This window comes from Tachysurus fulvidraco, chromosome 17, assembly GCF_022655615.1.
Source record: "Tachysurus fulvidraco isolate hzauxx_2018 chromosome 17, HZAU_PFXX_2.0, whole genome shotgun sequence".
Taxonomy (NCBI): Eukaryota; Metazoa; Chordata; class Actinopteri; order Siluriformes; family Bagridae; genus Tachysurus; species Tachysurus fulvidraco.
In genome coordinates, this window is record NC_062534.1 from 7796412 (window position 1) to 7815351 (window position 18940).

The 18940-nt window shown below is 39.3% G+C and overlaps 1 protein-coding gene across 3 annotated transcripts; it reads left to right on the plus strand.

Moving 5' to 3' along the window:
* Positions 1-6015: 6015 nt before the first annotated feature.
* On the plus strand, positions 6016-18894 carry LOC113647732 (UDP-N-acetylglucosamine--peptide N-acetylglucosaminyltransferase 110 kDa subunit). Of its 3 annotated transcripts, none has more exons than XM_027154619.2 (22): positions 6016-6452; positions 7749-7929; positions 8331-8574; positions 8679-8747; positions 12066-12182; positions 12278-12357; positions 12451-12646; positions 13110-13250; positions 13344-13444; positions 13533-13686; positions 13878-13979; positions 14773-14952; positions 15098-15256; positions 15342-15431; positions 15530-15655; positions 15740-15910; positions 16017-16133; positions 16214-16378; positions 16585-16737; positions 16839-17091; positions 17257-17380; positions 17923-18894. In XM_027154619.2, the coding sequence occupies exons 1-22, from the start codon at positions 6416-6418 to the stop codon at positions 18098-18100; spliced, it is 3138 nt and encodes a 1045-aa protein (XP_027010420.1). In that variant the 5' UTR covers positions 6016-6415; the 3' UTR covers positions 18101-18894. The 3 variants fall into 3 exon arrangements, with proteins under 3 accessions (XP_027010420.1, XP_027010421.1, XP_027010422.1); XM_027154620.2 differs by having other exon boundaries at positions 7779-7929; XM_027154621.2 differs by lacking the exons at positions 6016-6452; positions 7749-7929; positions 8331-8574; positions 8679-8747 and adding an exon at positions 8804-10807.
* Positions 18895-18940: the final 46 nt, after the last annotated feature.

An 18940-nucleotide genomic window follows, 5' to 3' on the forward strand; every position in this document is an offset into this window, starting at 1 on the left:
AACTTTCTTATACAAGGTTTTGATAGAGTTATAGCATTTCTGAACTGGAATGTTATCCACAAGATTTTAAAGTGAAGACTGTATACACCCAGTTTGCAGGGTAATGTATACTATAAACTGTATTCACCCAATGTCTCCCTCGTTATTGGTAAATACATCATATTCCTCAAACAAAATTTGCCATACATTCTGCTGCTGCTCCATTCGTGCTAGATCTACAGGTGGGTGCCACTTTTCTCTAGCTCTTCAATGATTGTGCTCTTTTTCTGTTCAAAACTCCTCATCTGTTGCACTGAGCTGAGTTGGACACAAAAATGCACCATTTTCACAATCTTCCATCCTCTAAGCATGAGGCTGTATACACACTGGTGTTTGACATAACTTTAACATTAATTTTCAACAATTCTGACTTGGGCCCCACTGTTTTAAGAGCATCTGAAGTCAGGCACCGTTTACATGGCAAGTGATCATACATACAGTGTCTGCCAATTAACCTTACTACTCATTTTTCTGTTTTTGTGCCATCTCTTCTGTGTTCTCTGGGTGGCCTCGGCTTTGTCTTAGGCTGCATTTACAGGATTTTGGAATGCAAGACTTTCTTTGGTCACTGTTGGTCCCTCCCCAGTGACCTTATTCCTTTTAGATTTTAACTGGTTTTCAAAAGGCAACCCACAGCTGTGTCCTGTTTTACCACATTGGAAACAATGACTACAAATATCACTGCCTTTAGTTACATGCTGTAACCAGCAACCATAGTATCTGCTGGCTGTTGAGTATTTGCTCCAAGGGACACTGCAGCTTTCTCTACAATTTTGAGGAATTTGTGAATGGCCTCTCGAATGACCTACATTTCTGTGTGCATCTTAGAGTTGTGCTTCCCATTAACATCAGTCTGCTGTTTTATACTACCTACAGTGACTATGGACCTACTGACTGACCCTATACATTTTTCTCTCAACCTCTTCACTCACAGACTGGGTTATCACCCCTGATTTTGTAAAATTTTCTACTAACCCTTCATCAATCTTTTTATATATAAATACAAAGTTTATATATAAAGTTAAGCAAGAGGGCCAATCCATCCAAATTTGTTACTCGCTCGGACCAAGGAGGTCATAGTCTGGCTAGATCACTATATCAATAAAGAAAAAGAGACGAATAGTGAATAGACTTATGAATAGCAAAGATTTAGGCTTTGTGTTTAATGACACTTCTTTGCTTTGTCAAAGCATAATTTATGTGACCATTGTCCCCTACAGAGCCATCTAGAGGTGGGATTTATAAGCTGCATTTCTATGAACAGTTTTAAAAATTGTTAAATTGTAAAATTAAATTGTAAAATTGTTACAAACAACAACAACAAAAAGTAGGGGAGCCTTAAAAATTGTTAAATTGTAAAATTGTTACAAACAACAACAAAAAGTAGGGGAGCCTCTGTTCTTGATTTTCTACAAATTACACAATTATCACTTCAATGAGTATTGTAGCTGAAATAACCACATTTTACCCATATTCAAATTGCTACTTAAATTATGATAATGTATCATGTCACAAAGCAAATGTCAGACTGTTTTGTGAACATGACAATGAGTGTTATCCAGTGGCCTTCCCAGTGGCCTTATCAAGTGGCCTTCCCAGGGATCTGAGTTCGATAGAAAACACAGGGCTGTCAAGTGTCACGCATTGAGTGTGACAATCACTCATTTCGGTCTTTTGTCACGCTCTCCTGCCACACATCCTATTTCTCACGCAGAAAAACTTTGGGACTATTTATCATATACATGTATTTAATATGCCGCAGCACCCAAAATGTATCAGTCCGCACCGCTTAGTCAAGCCTGACACTTATCAGCCAATCCAAAAAAAAAAAAAAAAGAGTCTACACAATAGCCAATCACAAAATAGCACTATCTGGGTAAGATTTAACACAACAACCAATGAAAAAAACATTCATTAGCGAGGGTATTTTCGATGGTCGTTTGAACAAAACCTCAAAACGAAACAACCATGACCCTAAAAAAGGATGGGGTGGAGATGTCATGCTTGCCTGTCTTCAAAACTTGAGGGCCCTGAAAACATTTGGGAAGAAGTAAGAAATGAAAAATCTAGAGGAATTGTGTGATGAACTTGATTACAGCCTTCTTGTGCTATAAGTGAATAATTAAAAAGGAGGTTGCCTATGAGAAAACAAGCATTGTGTTGAATTGCAGCTACTAAAATAATGTTGTGTTCAAACAAGTCCAAGACTCTCCAAATGGCTGTAAGTTCCTCTGAAAAAATACTTCATAAAATACCTTTACACAGATAGGCTAGAATAACCATGGCTGCCTTTATTGATGCAAGTAATAACATATTTGTTTTTTGTATTTTTTTCTAGATGTGACTGTGGAATATTAGCTGGGCCTTGATATTTTTTGTGGGAGTGTCTGTGGAATATTAGCTGGGCCTTGAAATGTAGGAATGTAATGTCATGTTGACCATCTAAAGGTAAATTCATTCATAAACAATACAAATGTAGTATTGTTAAACCCATCTTGTTTAAATATGTTGAGACCAGTGTCAGGTTTGACTGCTTGGTAAATGTATATGGATTCATTCTAGTAATAAAACAAAATTTCATCATTATACCTAAACCAGGAGTATCACATGGCTCTTACTGTAGGTCTTCATGTCTATGCACAAAGTTCTGCTGCAGCTACAGATTTTGCTTCCAGTTAAGCAGATGCCACACCTGATTCCATTCCTATGAACAGATGATTTTGGTTTGTTTTTATTTCTAAAATATATCCATGTAAACTGATGTTTTGGAAAAATGACACTGGCACATCAAAAGAGAGAAGACCATCCTAGCCTGGTCAGGAACAGGCATGCACATCAGATGGAATTGCTAAATTGCTGGCCATGATATCACTCAACTGCTTTGACAATGACTTTTCCTTAACCACCTTTTGCTTACTTTAAATTGCAACAAAGAGGGTCTGTTGCTATGACCTCTAATCGTATTTAGGGTTTTTGCAATCGAATAAAAATCTAATAGAAATAGATTTATAGTATTATCACACATTCCTCCTTGTTGACTGAAAGAGGGAATTCCCAAATAAAAATTGTTTACACATCAAAATGAAATAATTCTGGTATATGGTTTTAAATAAAGGTAAATTTGAATAAATGTTATTCATAGGGTTTAAAGTATTTGGCACTCAGTGGTTCACATTTCCAGTTCTGGGTAACCCATGCTTTTACCTAAATATAGTGAACATAGTTTGCCATTCCATTGCATTTGAGTTGACAAAGCTTTAATGCCCTGATGAAAGTGAATTAAGCAGCAGGACTAGTATCTACTCCTTTGGGTATAGACGAACAGGAGGAGCACTGCCAGAGCCCTACCAATTGACCTACTGGTGTGTGCATGTTTCTGACCAAACTGTCAGAAACAGACTCACTTTATAAGGGTGGCATAAGGACCTGACATCCTCTAGTGGGACCTGTGATCACAGCTCAATTGGCAATTCCCAGAGAAGACTAGAATTGACAGGTCTGCCATTGCCACACCTTTCACTTTGTTTATGAGATCAGATTCACACTGGGCACATGTGACAAATGTAAAAGTGTCTGGAGATACTGTGGGGAATGTCATGCTGCCTGCAACATCATCCAGCATGACCAGTTTGGCAGTGGGTCAGTGCTGATCTGGGAAAGAGAATATCCTTGAAGGATAACACAGACCTCAATGAGCTAGCCAGTGGTATTGGGTTGAAATCCTCAGAGCCATTGTCAGACCTTACACTTGATGCAGTGGGCCCTTGGTTCCTCCTGGTGCATGACAATGTCCAGCCTCATGTGGCCAGAAAAGAAATTTAAATAAGTGGAGTATCTAAATTATTTTTCTGCGACCTAATCTTGGTCTAAGACACCAACTATGTGCCATTCACCTTTTGACAGAACCCAGCAGTCTAATTAATTGGAAACGAAACTTTAACAAGAAGGTTGTTGAAGATAACTCTTAAGAAGTTGTACACGGTAAACTACACATGTATAGGGGTTCTTATTTGTTCTTATTCACTGTCTCGCACAGTTCTCATATAAATATTTGAGCAACTCACAAGTTACATCTCTCTCTCTCTCTCTCTCTCTCTCTCTCTCACTCAAGACAACTAGGAAATCTACAGGTGCATCTCAAAAAATAAAAATGTCGTAGAAAAGTTAATTTATTTCAGTAATTCAACTCAAATTGTGAAACTTGTGTATTATATAAATTCAGTACACACAGACTGAAGTGTTTTAAGTCTTTGGTTCTTTTAATTGTTGTTGATTTTGGCTCATATTTAACAAAAACCCACCAATTCAATATCTCACGCCAATAAGCTAATTAACTCAAAACATCTGCAAAGGTTTCCTGAGCCATCAAAATGGTCTCTCAATTTGGTTCACTAGGCTACACAATAACGGGGTAGACTGCTGATCTGACAGTTGTCCAGAAGATAATCATTAACACCCTTCACAAGGAGGGTAAGCCACAAACATTCATTGCCAAAGAAGCTGGTTGTTCACAGAGTGCTGTATGTGAACAGAAAATTGAGTCTAAAAAAAAGTGTGGAAGAAAAAGATGCACAACCAACCGAAAGAACTGCAGCCTTGAGAGGCTTGTCAAGCAAAATCGATTCAAGAACCTGGGTAAACTTCCCAAGGAATGGACTGAGACTGGTGTCAAAGCATCAAGAGCCACCAAACACAGACTGGTCAAGGAATTTGCCTACATTTGTCATATTCCTCTTGTTAAGCCACTCCTGAACCACAGACTACATCAGAGGCATCTTTGCTCTTCTACAGAGAAGAAAAACTGTCTAAAGTCCTCTTTTCAGATGAGAGCAAGTTTTGTATTTCATTTGGAAACCAAGGTCTAGAGTCTGGAGGAAGGGTGGAGAAGCTCATAGCATAAGTTGATTGAAGTCCAGTGTTAAGTGTCCACAGTCTGTGTTGATTTGGGGTGCAATGTCATCTGCTGGTGTTGGTCCACTGTTTTTTTGTCATCTGCTGGTGTTGGTCCACTGCACCTGTTTACCAAGAACATTTTAGTGCACTTCATGCTTCCTTCCATTGACCAGCTTTTTAAAGATGCCGATTTCATTTTACAGCATGATTTGGCACCTGCCTATACTGCCAAAAGCACCAAAAGCTGGTTAAATGACCATAGTGTTGGTGGCTTGACTGGCCAGCAAACTCCCCAGAAAAGAGACTAAAAGACCAAAATGTGTAGATGAGCTGAAGGCCACTGTCAAAGAAACCTGGGCTTTCATACCATCTCAGCAGTGCCACAGACTGATCACCAGTAATTAAAGCAAAAGGAGCCCCAACCTAGCAACCTAGTACATGTACCGTAAATAAACATTTTCCAGAAGGCCAACAATTCACTAAAAATGTTTTTTTTTAAACATTTTTTTTTACAAATGTTTTTTTTATTGGTCTTAAGTATTTTAACTTTGAGAGAGTGAACTGGTAGGTTTTTGTTAAATGTGAGCCAAAATCATCACAATTAAAAGAACCAAAGACAAACTACTCGTAATGAATTTATATAATACACAAGTTTCACTACTTGAGTTGAATTACTGAAATAAATGAACTTTTCCACGACATTCTAATTTATTGAGATGCACCTGTACATTTCCTACTTGTCTTGCAGTAGAGAGAGAGAGGTGTACTATGTGAGTTAAAGTGGTCGGCTTGTGGTATACAATCTCACCCCCTTAAATCTCGCATGGCACCTGCTTGATTTGCCGCAGTGTTGTGCGCAATAATACAACTTTAATCTAAGCACAACTTTTGCCGTGTGCCTCCGCCGCACTATACCCAATAAATTTTCTTTTATAACCTAGATTTCAAGACTTTCTTAAGTAACTCACCGTAAACAATGTATTCAGTTTCTAACTATATAAATATTTTGTTTATGTACTAAAGTATGCTTTTAATGGGTCAGATGTGGACCTAGTTTTTATAACAAAAGTAGACCGGCCTTCCGCCATTTTGTTATAGGACGTTGTTAGCGGAATGTGCTATGGTAAAGAATAAGAACTAGAACATTCGATTTTCACAAATCTTGCAGTTATATTTCGGCTTGGGTGTACGATAGCGCGTGTTATTATACAGCAAAATAAGCAAAAATTATTCAACTTGGTGTTTGGTTTGTGCTCATGACTTGAATGAACCGGTTTTCGTTTAGCTAATATTGCTAGCTAGCTAGCTTGAGAAGGAGAAAGACGTTACAGTATCCTGGCAGTTTTATTTTAAATGCTGTAGCAGGGCTTTTGCTGCTGAATTAAATAGGATCCACTTGTAACAGTTGGGTTGTATTTATTTGAGATAGTAGCTTATTGTCACACTGACGGCCAGTCTGCAAGACCAGAAGATAGGAGGAGAGATGGCGAGCTCTGTGGGAAACGTGGCCGACAGCACAGGTAAACTAGACAACAAGCTAATTTATTTTGAACAGAATGTAGTAAATACATTTCTCTGCCTCTACAAATGTAACTGACTGATGTTTAACAATTGAAGCCCCATGTATTCTTGAGTCTAAAATGTGCAAACATACAGTTCGTTAGTTGCTAAAAGATTATCCTCGTCAGTGTTTAAATTATATTCGTGTTTACTATGACAATTAAGTGCTATTCTGTGATGCTAATTAGGGAAATATTCTTTTCATTAATGTATATGCGCATGTTTTATGTTTATGTCTAATACCTTTAGCTGCAAAGCGACATTTTCTAGGCTTATCTAAGTGCAAGGCAAAAATGGACAAAGTGAAAGGGAATTAAAAAGTAAGTCTTTCAGTAAATAGACTCAACATGGAAATAACTCGTCTTATTGACCAGCCTACTCCACAGACCTGTGTTTGCTCCTACACCTGTTTGTAGGATCATTCAGCTTTCAGTTTTGGTGGTTGATGATATTATTTGTCCCATTTCTATGGCCGCTGGTATTTACTCAAAATGAGAGTATAAACCCTGTGGAGCAAGCAAGCATTTTTAAAAATAAAAAAAGCCAATAGTATTGGTTTCTATGATTATTATACCTAAGGGGCCGAGCTTCAAATTAAATATGGCATTAAAACACGTCTTATTCCCTATTGCAGAAAACTTTAACATAGGTGTTTGGTCAAGACTTAAGCAAATACAAGAGCACACAGAACCTTCTTAAATATTTGTTTGTCTTTGTTTTTCTTCAGATGGGTATAGTGGAGTTGATTATTGACTTTAAACTTTCTTTGGTATCAGTAATGTTTTCTTTTCTTGTCAAGTTCATTCTCATATCACCTCCCTCCATAACTGCATCTTGTTTATTTGAAGGATGAGTTTAGTATTTGAAGTCGTCCTGACGTGAAGATCGAAGATTTTTGGAAGAAGTACACAATGTGCAAACTGTAACACATGAGCAAGCTATAAAACAAGAAGATCTGTCTGAATTCATCCTTTAAATTCTTTTCCAATTAAGATATTTTTTCAAATCTTATTTTTCACTTCTGTGAATGAGTTTCTCTGAATGATACTTTTTAATACAAACATAATTTCTCTAAAGTTAATAAAACTTTACTACCTTGAGAGACTCAGTCATTATTAGCATGTTTTTGACTCCTATATTTCATGAGCATGATAGTTATGTCATCTCTGTTCTTATCATTTTATTTTTGCCTCATTTCCATTATTGCTAACATCTTGTTTTCCCCCTCCTCCTTTCGGGTTGTGTTGGTGCAACAGAACCAACAAAACGTATGCTTTCCTTCCAAGGGTTGGCTGAACTGGCACACCGCGAGTATCAGTCGGGCGATTTTGAGGCGGCAGAGCGCCACTGCATGCAGCTGTGGAGGCAAGAGCCGGACAATACTGGGGTTCTGCTGCTGCTTTCTTCTATCCACTTCCAGTGTCGCAGGCTTGACAGGTAAGACATTCTTGGTGTACTGGTTTCCTCTCCATGAGGCACAGCTGAACTGTTTTTTTCCCTGTTTGGGCTGAGAGACAAGGCAGCCTTCTGCTCTTTTATAAGCATCTATCTTTACTTGCTGCAGTGATTTCCAACTGTTCTTTACATTAAAAGGGACCTTACATTTTCCATTGAATTCAAGTTACATGCGTTGCCATACCAACACTGCAGGGCAGCATAACTTTTGAATAGACTGAATGTTGGTCTTGCTGGGGATATTTTAGTGGTGCTTTCAGTTTGGTCTGTTGGATCTTTTATGTTGAAGCCTGTTACATCTTTTAAACGCGATTCTTGTTGTTTATTGTTGCACCAATGTTTGGCTTTTGGTTTATTTTTTTGGACTTTTTCCTGGAACACAGGTCTGCTCACTTCAGCACTCTGGCCATCAAGCAGAATCCCATGCTTGCTGAGGCCTATTCCAACCTGGGCAATGTATTTAAGGAGCGTGGTCAGTTGCAGGAGGCGATTGAACATTATCGTCATGCGTTGCGCCTCAAGCCGGACTTCATCGATGGCTACATCAACCTGGCGGCAGCTTTGGTTGCAGCAGGAGACATGGAGGGTGCTGTTCAGGCTTATGTATCTGCTCTCCAGTACAACCCGGTAAGGAATAGTAATGCATATTTAATCCAAATTAATTATGGTCAGCAGCTATAGATTTAAAATAAAATCCTAATAAATATAATATATGTTTTTAATTGTTGCAGGATCTGTATTGTGTACGCAGTGATTTGGGCAACCTACTTAAAGCTCTTGGGCGTTTGGAAGAGGCAAAGGTCTGTTTTGACATTTCTATGTGTGCATGTTGTCCCTTTGCTTTTTCCTTTAGATATTAGTTAATTTGGAGTTCCTTCGTAGATTTTTTACATTTTTTTTAAATGCTGTTCTTTGGAAGTGAGTGCTTCCCTGACCCCAAACAAGCACTAAGACCTTCTTTCTAGACAAGTGGTGCTTTCTACTCTTTCCTTCTCCATACCTTTACACATGTTCTTCATATCTTCCCCATGCCACCACTTAATCTACTGTTCAGCAGACCTGGCAGTACAGCTAGTGTCATTGGTTTCGAAGGGTAACAATGCTCTCGATGCACCTTCCAGTACCGTACTATCAGGCTGCTCTTATGTAAGACCTGAAAGACCAGCCACTATAGCTACTGTTAGAGGGAACTCTTTATAGTACATTTTTTATTTATTTTTTAAATTTTTGTTTAACAAGCCCCCTCCCCCAAACACACACAATACCCACATTTTCTCCATTGCTGTCCTGTTGCCCTCTCTCACTCTTTCTGCTTTGCTGTCTTTAAACTCTGTGCTGCCTTCTTATCTACTTTCTCAGTCAGTACCCCTTCAAACAGGAAGAAAGGCTGGGTCCTTTTGTCTCTTACCAAAGGGGAATTTTTAAACAGACATTGTTATGCTATGCTTTTTTCATTAGAGTTATGGAGGGATTATGCTGGCTCGGTCTTGAACAAAACACAATGGATTTGATATGAAGTTAGTGATATTTGCTATGCTGAAAATAAGATGGCTTCCAAACCCATTGATATTTTTCATTAATTTTTGTCAAATGTGAATCAGCTTTTTTTCACACCTCATTTTGGATGGCATTGCCGGTATTCCACCAACGAAGAAAAAGGCCTTACCTGCCCTTAACTAGACCACTGTGTATTGGATTAATTGTGGATTTGAGCCAGTGTCAACAGAGAAATTTCTCTGCGTGTCCGTTAGAAGCCCTCTTATTTGTTGCCTCAGGGGGGAGGAGTGGGGAGGAGCACCAGGGTTTCAGCACCCCTCCATGTCAGCTCTGTCGCTCCGACCCCCCGCGCGCTAGCCCAGGGCCCGTGGTGTGTGCGCGCACAGAGCTGCTTGCCTGACCTTCCAGCCAAGCTTACTGATGCCCTTTATGGGCTCCACAGTGTTTGTCAATAACCAGGCTCCATATTTAAATCTGAATATTCCTTTTATTTCTCCTTTTTTTAAACCTAGATTGGCTCAGTAGAATCTGGGAGGTTTAGATGTTATGCAGTGATTATACACTGTGATGGTAGCCCTGGCCTGAGCCAGGCAGGCAGCTCCCTATCTGCACTCCACTGCAAGCATCAGATGCGTTGATAGAGAGAAAGAATTACACGCGCAGCACAAGCATTGACCTCTTTTATTTCAGAGCTGAGGATTCATCTAGATACAAATCATTAAACCACAGACTTTTTTCTTTACCTATTGGGCAGGATTCAAGAAGGCAGGACAGGATAAAGCAAGCAATGTATTAAACCATGTAAGAGTAAAAAAAGTAAAGAAAATGATGTCAGGAATGATTTTTTACTTTTGTGTTGCCATTAATGCTATGATTAATATTATTACTAAGGACATGTTTTCAGTTCATTTGGGGAAGATCAAGCCAGTTAGCCCTCCCTCCTTTTACTTCCTTTAAACAGTATGAATAAACATTTTGAATGTAACACAAAGCCTTTCTTCTCTCCCATCCTGTCATATTCTTATCACTTTAAAATTGAAATTGCTTTAAATGGCATGATTGAAAATTGCGTAGAATATCTTATTTTTTTTTATCCTTTTGTTTCTGGATTTTTTATTTTTTTACTTTTTTTTATATCCAGATAAAAGTATGTATTGATTGTCAACTTTTACTAACGCTCTTGTTTTCTTATTTTGTCTCTTTTGGTTTCTTCCACCACTGATATTGTTATTTAGAAGGTTTCAGGTGGGTGACACTTTTCCTGCGTAGGTGCGGTCCGACGGAAAGGAACACTAGGGCAGCATCAGTCCTCTCCTCTTCTTCCAGCTGCGGCCGCTACCCCCAGACAAAGTCCCAAAATATGGTAACGGGTTTGTAACTGCCAGCAAAAAAAAAAAAAAAACAACAACAAAAACGTCATGACTGAGTTCTTCTGTCTTGTGGCTACCTTTGAAGAAATGAAAACAGAGGAGAGGAAAAAGAAACTAATTGACAAAAAAAATTAAGCTAAATTAAAACCTCTCTGTACACCTTAACATCGCCCAACACAGTAATTAAAAGAAATATGGATTGGATGCAGTAAGCAAACAAAAACACAGTAAGAACCCTCTAACTCTTACTTGTTAATTATTTTTTTCCTGTTGCTTTGGTTTATCATTTTGTTTTTCCTCTTGATTTGGAGTTGCAGCGTTCTGCTGAGCCGATGATGCGCTGTGAGTCTGCAGCGACGCATGGGTTGCGCAGCGAGAGAACGCCCTCTATTGCGATTCAAACGCGCCTGCGAGCAACAAATGCTCCCCTCTCCCTTCTCCCCCGGCCTGTAGGCTACAGATCTGCCCAGCTAGCCTCCTAGCATGGCACCCAGTGGACCGAACACCCAGTACAGGACACTATTGGCAAGCAATCAGTTTAATAGATTTGTATTATTTCTACCATACTCCCTAATGGACAAACAAAACTTAAACTCTTTTGTGTTCCTGAGGGTTGGTTGGATCCAGAGAGTGTGTCAGTCTGGTGATCTTGGGTGTACCTGGGCTTAGGTTTGTGGTCTGTGCTCTGAGCCGGCATTAGCGCAGCGAAAAATGGCGAGCAAATACAGTGCGACCACGGCGTGGCACAACACAATGGCTGCCCGTGTGGCTATTTTTGCGCCTGCATTACAGGGACCTTCACCTACACTCTGCACAGGCATTTAAGGTTGTGACCACAGTCAGGCTAAATCTGTCAGGGTTTTTGTATCAATTTGTTTTTCATTGGTATCCTTTGCTTTATTCACTTTATATCGAAGCTCAGTTTCTATGTATTATAGTGTCTCATCCTGTATCTTCCAATAATGAGACCATAACTGAAAAATGTCAGTCAGAGTGAAGGTGCTGGTCATTTTGCGCAGCGCAGGAAAAAGCATGCAGCTTAGCGCAGCAGTATGACGCGCATGCGAGCCCACGTTGTAGACTCACTTTTTGCTTTATGGAGTACGGACACTAACTCTCTCTCTTTTTCTACCCCTTTTTTTTCTTCCTTTTTATTCAATCTCTTTTTTCAACTCCACATCTCTTCTATCTGCTCTATTACTCCTTTCCATCCCTCTTTTTCTGTTGTTTTCATGGTTAACCTAATTAAAGGCCTGCTACCTGAAGGCAATTGAGACTCAGCCAAACTTTGCCGTGGCATGGAGCAACCTGGGCTGCGTGTTCAATGCTCAGGGAGAGATCTGGCTAGCCATTCATCATTTTGAGAAGGTTAGTATGCTTCCAATTCAGAAGTAATTGCACCTTGGTTCAATTAAAGCAACTGTAATTTAGTTTTTTTTTTGTTTGTTTGTTTGCTTTTGTAGGCAGTAACCTTGGATCCAAATTTTTTGGATGCCTACATAAACTTAGGCAACGTGCTTAAAGAAGCCCGCATCTTTGACAGGTAAAGGTTCATTTTTATTCACCCTGTTGTAACATCATGCTTCAGTACACCATTTGGTTGAGTTTAAATTTACAGCAATTGTGTTTCTTACAGAGCTGTTGCTGGTTATCTGCGAGCCCTCAGTCTGAGCCCCAACCATGCTGTAGTCCATGGGAACTTGGCCTGCGTGTACTACGAGCAGGGTCTGATAGACTTGGCCATTGACACCTATAGACGTGCTATTGAGCTCCAGCCTCACTTCCCTGATGCTTATTGCAATCTTGCCAATGCTCTTAAGGAAAAGGGCAATGTAAGAAAATATGTCTTTGTACAGTGCCGCATTATGTTTTTCTGATTTATATGCTGTCTTCACAAGGTATTATTTTTGCAGAGGTAGAGAGAAGCAGCTAAATTTTTCTATAACGTTAACATCCACCCCTTTACTTTTTTGTAATTACACAAATTGAAACTTCAGATTAGAGTTCAGTAAGAATTTAGAAAGTTAGAACAGTCTCTAACAGACAGTTTCTGTGACTCAGAGTGTGGAGATGTACTTATGACTGTGGCTTATATTCAGAACCAGACTGGACACGCTTAATATTACTGTTTCCCTTAAAAACACCAGTACCGTTAGTATGTCAGCATAGTAAATGAAGTCATTTCAGCATGAAGACGTATGAGTTTTCTTTCAGAAATGGGAATATCTTGGAATATTAGAAAGTGAATAATTCAAAGTTTCTATGTAATGTTTAAGACTAAACTGTCTGTCATAGGTGTCAGAGGCTGAGGAATGTTACAACACAGCACTGCGTCTTTGCCCCACACATGCTGACTCGCTCAATAACCTGGCCAACATCAAACGGGAGCAAGGCAACATTGAAGAGGCTGTCCAGCTGTACAGGAAAGCTCTTGAGGTTGGGGCTCTTAACATCCTCTTTGTAGCTATTTACTCATGACCCTTTTCTGAAGCAGATTTCTAAAGTGTGTGTGTGTGAATGAACGAACAGGTGTTCCCCGAGTTTGCTGCAGCCCACTCCAACCTTGCCAGTGTCCTTCAACAACAGGGCAAGCTGCAAGAAGCCCTCATGCATTACAAAGAAGCCATCAGGCAAGCTGTTATCTTTGCTCAATAATTGAGGAGTTTATGTTGGATTTAGAGTTTTTTAAGCATTTTCTTTTGCCATGTACATCTACAGGATCAGCCCCACCTTTGCTGATGCTTACTCCAACATGGGGAACACACTAAAGGAGATGCAGGATGTGCAGGGGGCGCTGCAATGTTATACACGTGCTATTCAGATCAACCCTGCATTTGCAGATGCTCATAGTAACTTGGCCTCAATACACAAGGTAATTTCTTAATACTGACTGAAAAACTAATTTCTTTTTTTTCTATTCAAGAGTGAATCTCTAAAAAAAAAAACACCATACCACCAAAACCACCAGTGTAGTAGTTTACAAATAAAAGTATTGAAGTATATATGAACTTTTGCTGCTGGGTAATAAGCACTGTGTCATGCAATGTGCATTTTGGCCCACAGGACTCTGGGAATATTCCGGAAGCAATTGCATCTTACCGCACAGCATTGAAACTCAAACCTGACTTCCCAGATGCTTACTGCAATCTTGCTCACTGCCTGCAGGTAGGCCCGTTAAATATCAACCCCGTTAATTCAATTTCTTTTCTTTTTTTTTTGTATGCATACTGATATTTTATTGTTTTTAAGAGGGTAGTTTTTATGAGTACAATTCTTTAAATTTTTGTTGATGCACATTTTATTGTTAGCCGTAGCATATATTTTGCAGCATTGCAGTACCTTCGTTTATCACTTGGTTAAACTTATATTATTGCATTTCTGTTGCTTTAAATGGTTTATTTAAATAGTAAATAGTCACAAAAATGACTGCTTGTGCTATTTCATACACAGATTATTTCAGCAGACAATATTTCTAAATTGGTCCCATCTGCAGGATAAATTTTACAACAGTAACAGAATATCTAAAATTACGGCTAATTTTATTTGTCACATACATGGTATGATATGTAGTGAAATGTGTTTAACGACTGTTCAATGACGAATGTTCCTTGTTGTGGAAAGAGAAGGTGCAATTAAAAGATAAATAAGAAAGAGAAAATAAACAATGAACATAGATCTGTGAATATTGAAAAATGAGTAAGAATAAAACAGATATGTGCAATGAATGGAGTGGGAATATATAACATTTCAGGTACTTGAAGCCTGTAAAATGCTGTTCTTGCCATCCCTACAAAAGGGAAATGTCTCATTTATTTTCTGTGAAATTTGAATATTATCTGAAAATAATTGAGTGTAATATGATCCAAAACAAGCAACAGATGTTATTTACTCTTCAGGTACCAGTTTTAATGCTTACAGTTGGTGATTGTCATGAGGTTTTAAATGTTGTTCTTTCCAGATTGTGTGTGACTGGACCGATTACGATGAGCGCATGAAGAAGTTGGTTAGCATAGTGGCTGACCAGTTGGAAAAGAACCGTCTGCCTTCAGTTCATCCTCATCACAGCATGTTGTATCCTCTTTCCCATGGCTTCCGCAAAGCCATTGCTGAGAGGCATGGCAACCTCTGCCTGGATAAGGTAGTTATATCACACTTTTGTGTCTTTAAATGCTTTGCTGTGTTTTCTGTCTGAAACCTAAAACCGTCTAGAGCAATGAATAGATAGTGCTTAATCTAATTATTTGACTCCCATCAAATGACTACATCTTATGACTGTCTTTTAGATCAACGCTCTTCATAAACCTGCCTATGAGCATCCTAAGGACCTGAAAGCAAGTGGAGGGCGTTTGCGTGTTGGCTACGTCAGCTCGGACTTTGGCAACCACCCCACCTCCCATCTCATGCAGTCCATTCCTGGCATGCATAACTCAGAGAAGTTTGAGGTGAGCTTATTAACTTATATGCGTGGTTTCTATTAGTTGTGAATGTATTTGTGGTCAAACCATGCTAACCTGGTTCAATTTTCAGGTGTTCTGCTATGCCCTCAGTCCTGATGATGGCACTAACTTCCGAGTGAAAGTGATGGCTGAGGCTCATCACTTCACTGATCTCTTCCAGGTTAGAACATGCAATGATAAAATCAGATTTGAATTTGTTCCTGATTTTCCATGAAGGATAAAGTTGCTCACATTCCTGTGTTATTGTTATTGAATAAGATTCCCTGCAATGGCAAGGCTGCAGACAGGATTCACCAAGATGGAATTCACATCCTAGTCAACATGAATGGCTATACCAAGGGTGCCCGCAATGAGTTGTTTGCCTTGCGTCCGGCTCCCATTCAGGTAAAAATAAAGAAACTGGCAGTAATAATATGCTTACCATGTATGTATTTAAAAGTTTTGGTGAATAAATGGATTTCTCATCAGGTGATGTGGCTTGGCTACCCGGGCACCAGTGGAGCTCCCTTCATGGACTACATTGTTACCGATAAGGAGACATCTACAGCTGAGCTGGCTGAGCAGTATTCTGAGAAGATGGCCTACATGCCTAATACTTTCTTTATTGGGGATCATGCTAACATGTTCCCACACCTTAAGGCAAGTGAAAGTTTATGGATTTTATTTTTAACTGCTATAATAGTTTTATATACAATGTTGTCTTATGCAAAGGGAACATTTTTGAGCATTTGTGTTTGATTCTCAGAAAAAGGCTGTGATTGACTTCAAGTCCAATGGACACATTTTTGACAATCGCATCATACTGAATGGAATTGATCTCAAAGCCTTTTTAGACAGCCTACCTGATGTAAAGGCCATCAAAGTAAGTGAGGAACATCTAGAAAACATTGTGCCTTATTGCCTTTTAAGGTGACTGCTTTGATGATATGAGATTTTTTCCAGATGGAGTGTGATAGCCAGGAGTCCACAGATAATAACGGAACCCTCTCCATGCCAGTCATCCCAATGAACACGGCTGCTGAGGCCATTATAAACATGATCAACCAAGGCCAGATCCAAGTCACCATCAATAGTTTCACAGTCAGCAATGGCTTAGCAACCACTCAGGTACTTTCTAATAAATGTCTACACTAAATACAATGTTTGAAAACATACTGCCTTAGGAATCTGCTTTCGGCATTGGGATGTTGCTGTTGGGTTTCTTACCAGCTTCCAGTGTTTTATGGAACTGTCATTTGCCTTTGTGTCTTTGCATGTCATGGTCATCTATAACCTGTATAGTCTGTGTTGCACTATTTCCCCTCTTCCAAAAGATCAATAACAAGGCTGCCACAGGAGAAGAGGTCCCTAGAACAATTGTGGTGACCACACGCTCTCAGTATGGTTTGCCTGAGGACTCGATTGTCTACTGTAACTTCAATCAACTATACAAGATTGACCCTCCGACTCTGCAGATGTGGGCTAATGTAAGCACAGCCAGGCAGATTTCTTAGGAAATCTTTATTCTTTTGTGTGTCACTAGTACAAATGTAGGTAAATTGCTCATTCTTTCTCTTTGTTATTTCAGATTCTGAAACGTGTGCCAAACAGCGTTCTCTGGTTGTTGCGCTTCCCAGCTGTGGGTGAGCCCAACATCCAGCAGTATGCCCAGAACATGGGTCTGCCTGCCAGCCGTATCATCTTCTCCCCTGTTGCCCCTAAAGAGGAGCATGTGAGACGTGGGCAGCTGGCTGATGTCTGCCTTGACACTCCTCTCTGCAATGGCCACACTACTGGCATGGATGTGCTCTGGGCTGGCACCCCAATGGTCACAATGCCAGGTCTGTGTACTGTACATTTACAACACAAGAGGTTGAAATCAGAGAAAACTGTTAAAAAATAAGATCCCCAAATATAATTTGGAAATAAACACAACTGCATTGTATGTCTTGCTATGGGAACTCTGTTGACTGACCATTTCCTGTTTCTCTATTTGATGCATTTAGGTGAGACACTTGCCTCCCGTGTGGCTGCCTCTCAGCTGACTTGTCTTGGCTGTCCTGAGCTCATTGCACAGAGTCGCCAGGAATACGAAGATGTGGCTGTGAAGCTTGGCACAGACATGGAATTGTAAGTCACCAAGTAATTAATAATAATAATAATACTTTATTTATTAAGCACTTTAAAAACAGGTACAGCTGACACAATACTTAAATAGGACACAAAGCAAAATTTAAATACTATTCAATACAGTGATGTTGTTTTCCATTGTGTATAAGGGTTTATTCTTTTTCTTAACTTTTAAAGGTTTTTGATGCTTGTAAGAAACATGCCATATGCAGGGGAAGAGATATTTTAGAGATTAATCCTCACTCATGACTATTCCAGCTCTCAACTTATAGTACAACATAATGGCAGATGCCTCTCCCTTAGTAATTTCTTTAAACTCACATCCTTACAGCTATTATTTATATATATTTACTATTTTTACTATTTCTACTATTTAAGAGTGACCAGTCCAAACTCAAAGACCTCACTTGCACGCACACACCAGTTTTCAGTGCTTGAGCCACTATGGTGCAGTGTGTGTAATGCACTCTGTGTGGGCAGACAATGTGTCTGTTAACATTTGTAGCACATTTAAAACACCCGTCTTTTGTTTTCTCCGGCAGCTTGAAGAAGGTACGATCCCGTGTATGGAAGCAGCGTATCTGCAGCCCACTTTTCAACACCAAGCAGTACACGATAGACTTGGAGCGTCTCTACCTGCAGATGTGGGAGCACCATGCAGGAGGTGCCAAACCTGAACATCTGGTGAAGATGCAACTGCTTGACAGTGAAAGTGCCTGAGCTGCCCCCTGTCCCCTCCACAAGTTACCAAACAATCACTCTTCTTAATTTTTCTCAGTGACAGAGACTCCATAGAGCCTGCTGTTGAGCACCATCACCATGATCTGACTCTTCAGCCACAGATTTAATTTCTTGGAGCCAGTGAGGACTGTGTGATGATTGATCCTCCTTCACTGAGACTCCTTTCTCCCAGAAATCCTATTGGCATTTGCTTCACTTCTGCTGCTTCTCTGTTCTGCTTGGGTGTAGACTTTTGAAGACAAAGCAATCATATTTCAAATTGTGACATTCATGTCTTTAGATGGTGTTTACTTTTATTTTTTTTCCTTAAGCATCAGAGGAACACTTTAGTATGGTAATTACTGGTATGTTAAAATTACTGATGGCTTTAACATGCTAATGTAAATGTTTGCCTTTTTAGTTAGCAGAAATGTTTCTTTATTTTAGTCTGTTCATCATGACCTGGAATAGATAAGTGAATTGAAATGATTCTCCAATGCTTTTTCTTCGTTAGTAATAATTTCAGTTGTATCTTTTCATGAAAAATGCCCAGAATGTCTATGGAGAACTAGAATGAAGACCACCTCACTGCAGATCTGATAAAAGCCTGCATACTACCCCTAAAATTCATCGTAAATGCCAATTTGTTTTATTTTTACCAGGGTTCGAGGTAAGTATTTAAGTTCGTGATTTTGTCTTCCTATGAATCATTTTATTTATGCTTTGTCAATGATATTTCAAGCCTCTTACAAAAGCTGAAATAATAAAGAAATGTGGAAAACTTTCAAAAACTGCCCTTGAGTACTGTTTTTAATTCAGGACTATTAAAAAGTTGGAATA

Excerpts from the sequence above, each read along its gene's own strand:
- LOC113647732 (XM_027154619.2), top strand. The coding sequence starts at position 6,416 with ATGGCGAGCTCTGTGGGAAACGTGGCCGACAGCACAG. Across the intron at positions 6,453-7,748 it reads AAACGTGGCCGACAGCACAG|AACCAACAAAACGTATGCTT; the intron begins GTAAACTAGACA and ends TTGGTGCAACAG. Across the intron at positions 15,656-15,739 it reads TGCGTCCGGCTCCCATTCAG|GTGATGTGGCTTGGCTACCC; the intron begins GTAAAAATAAAG and ends ATTTCTCATCAG.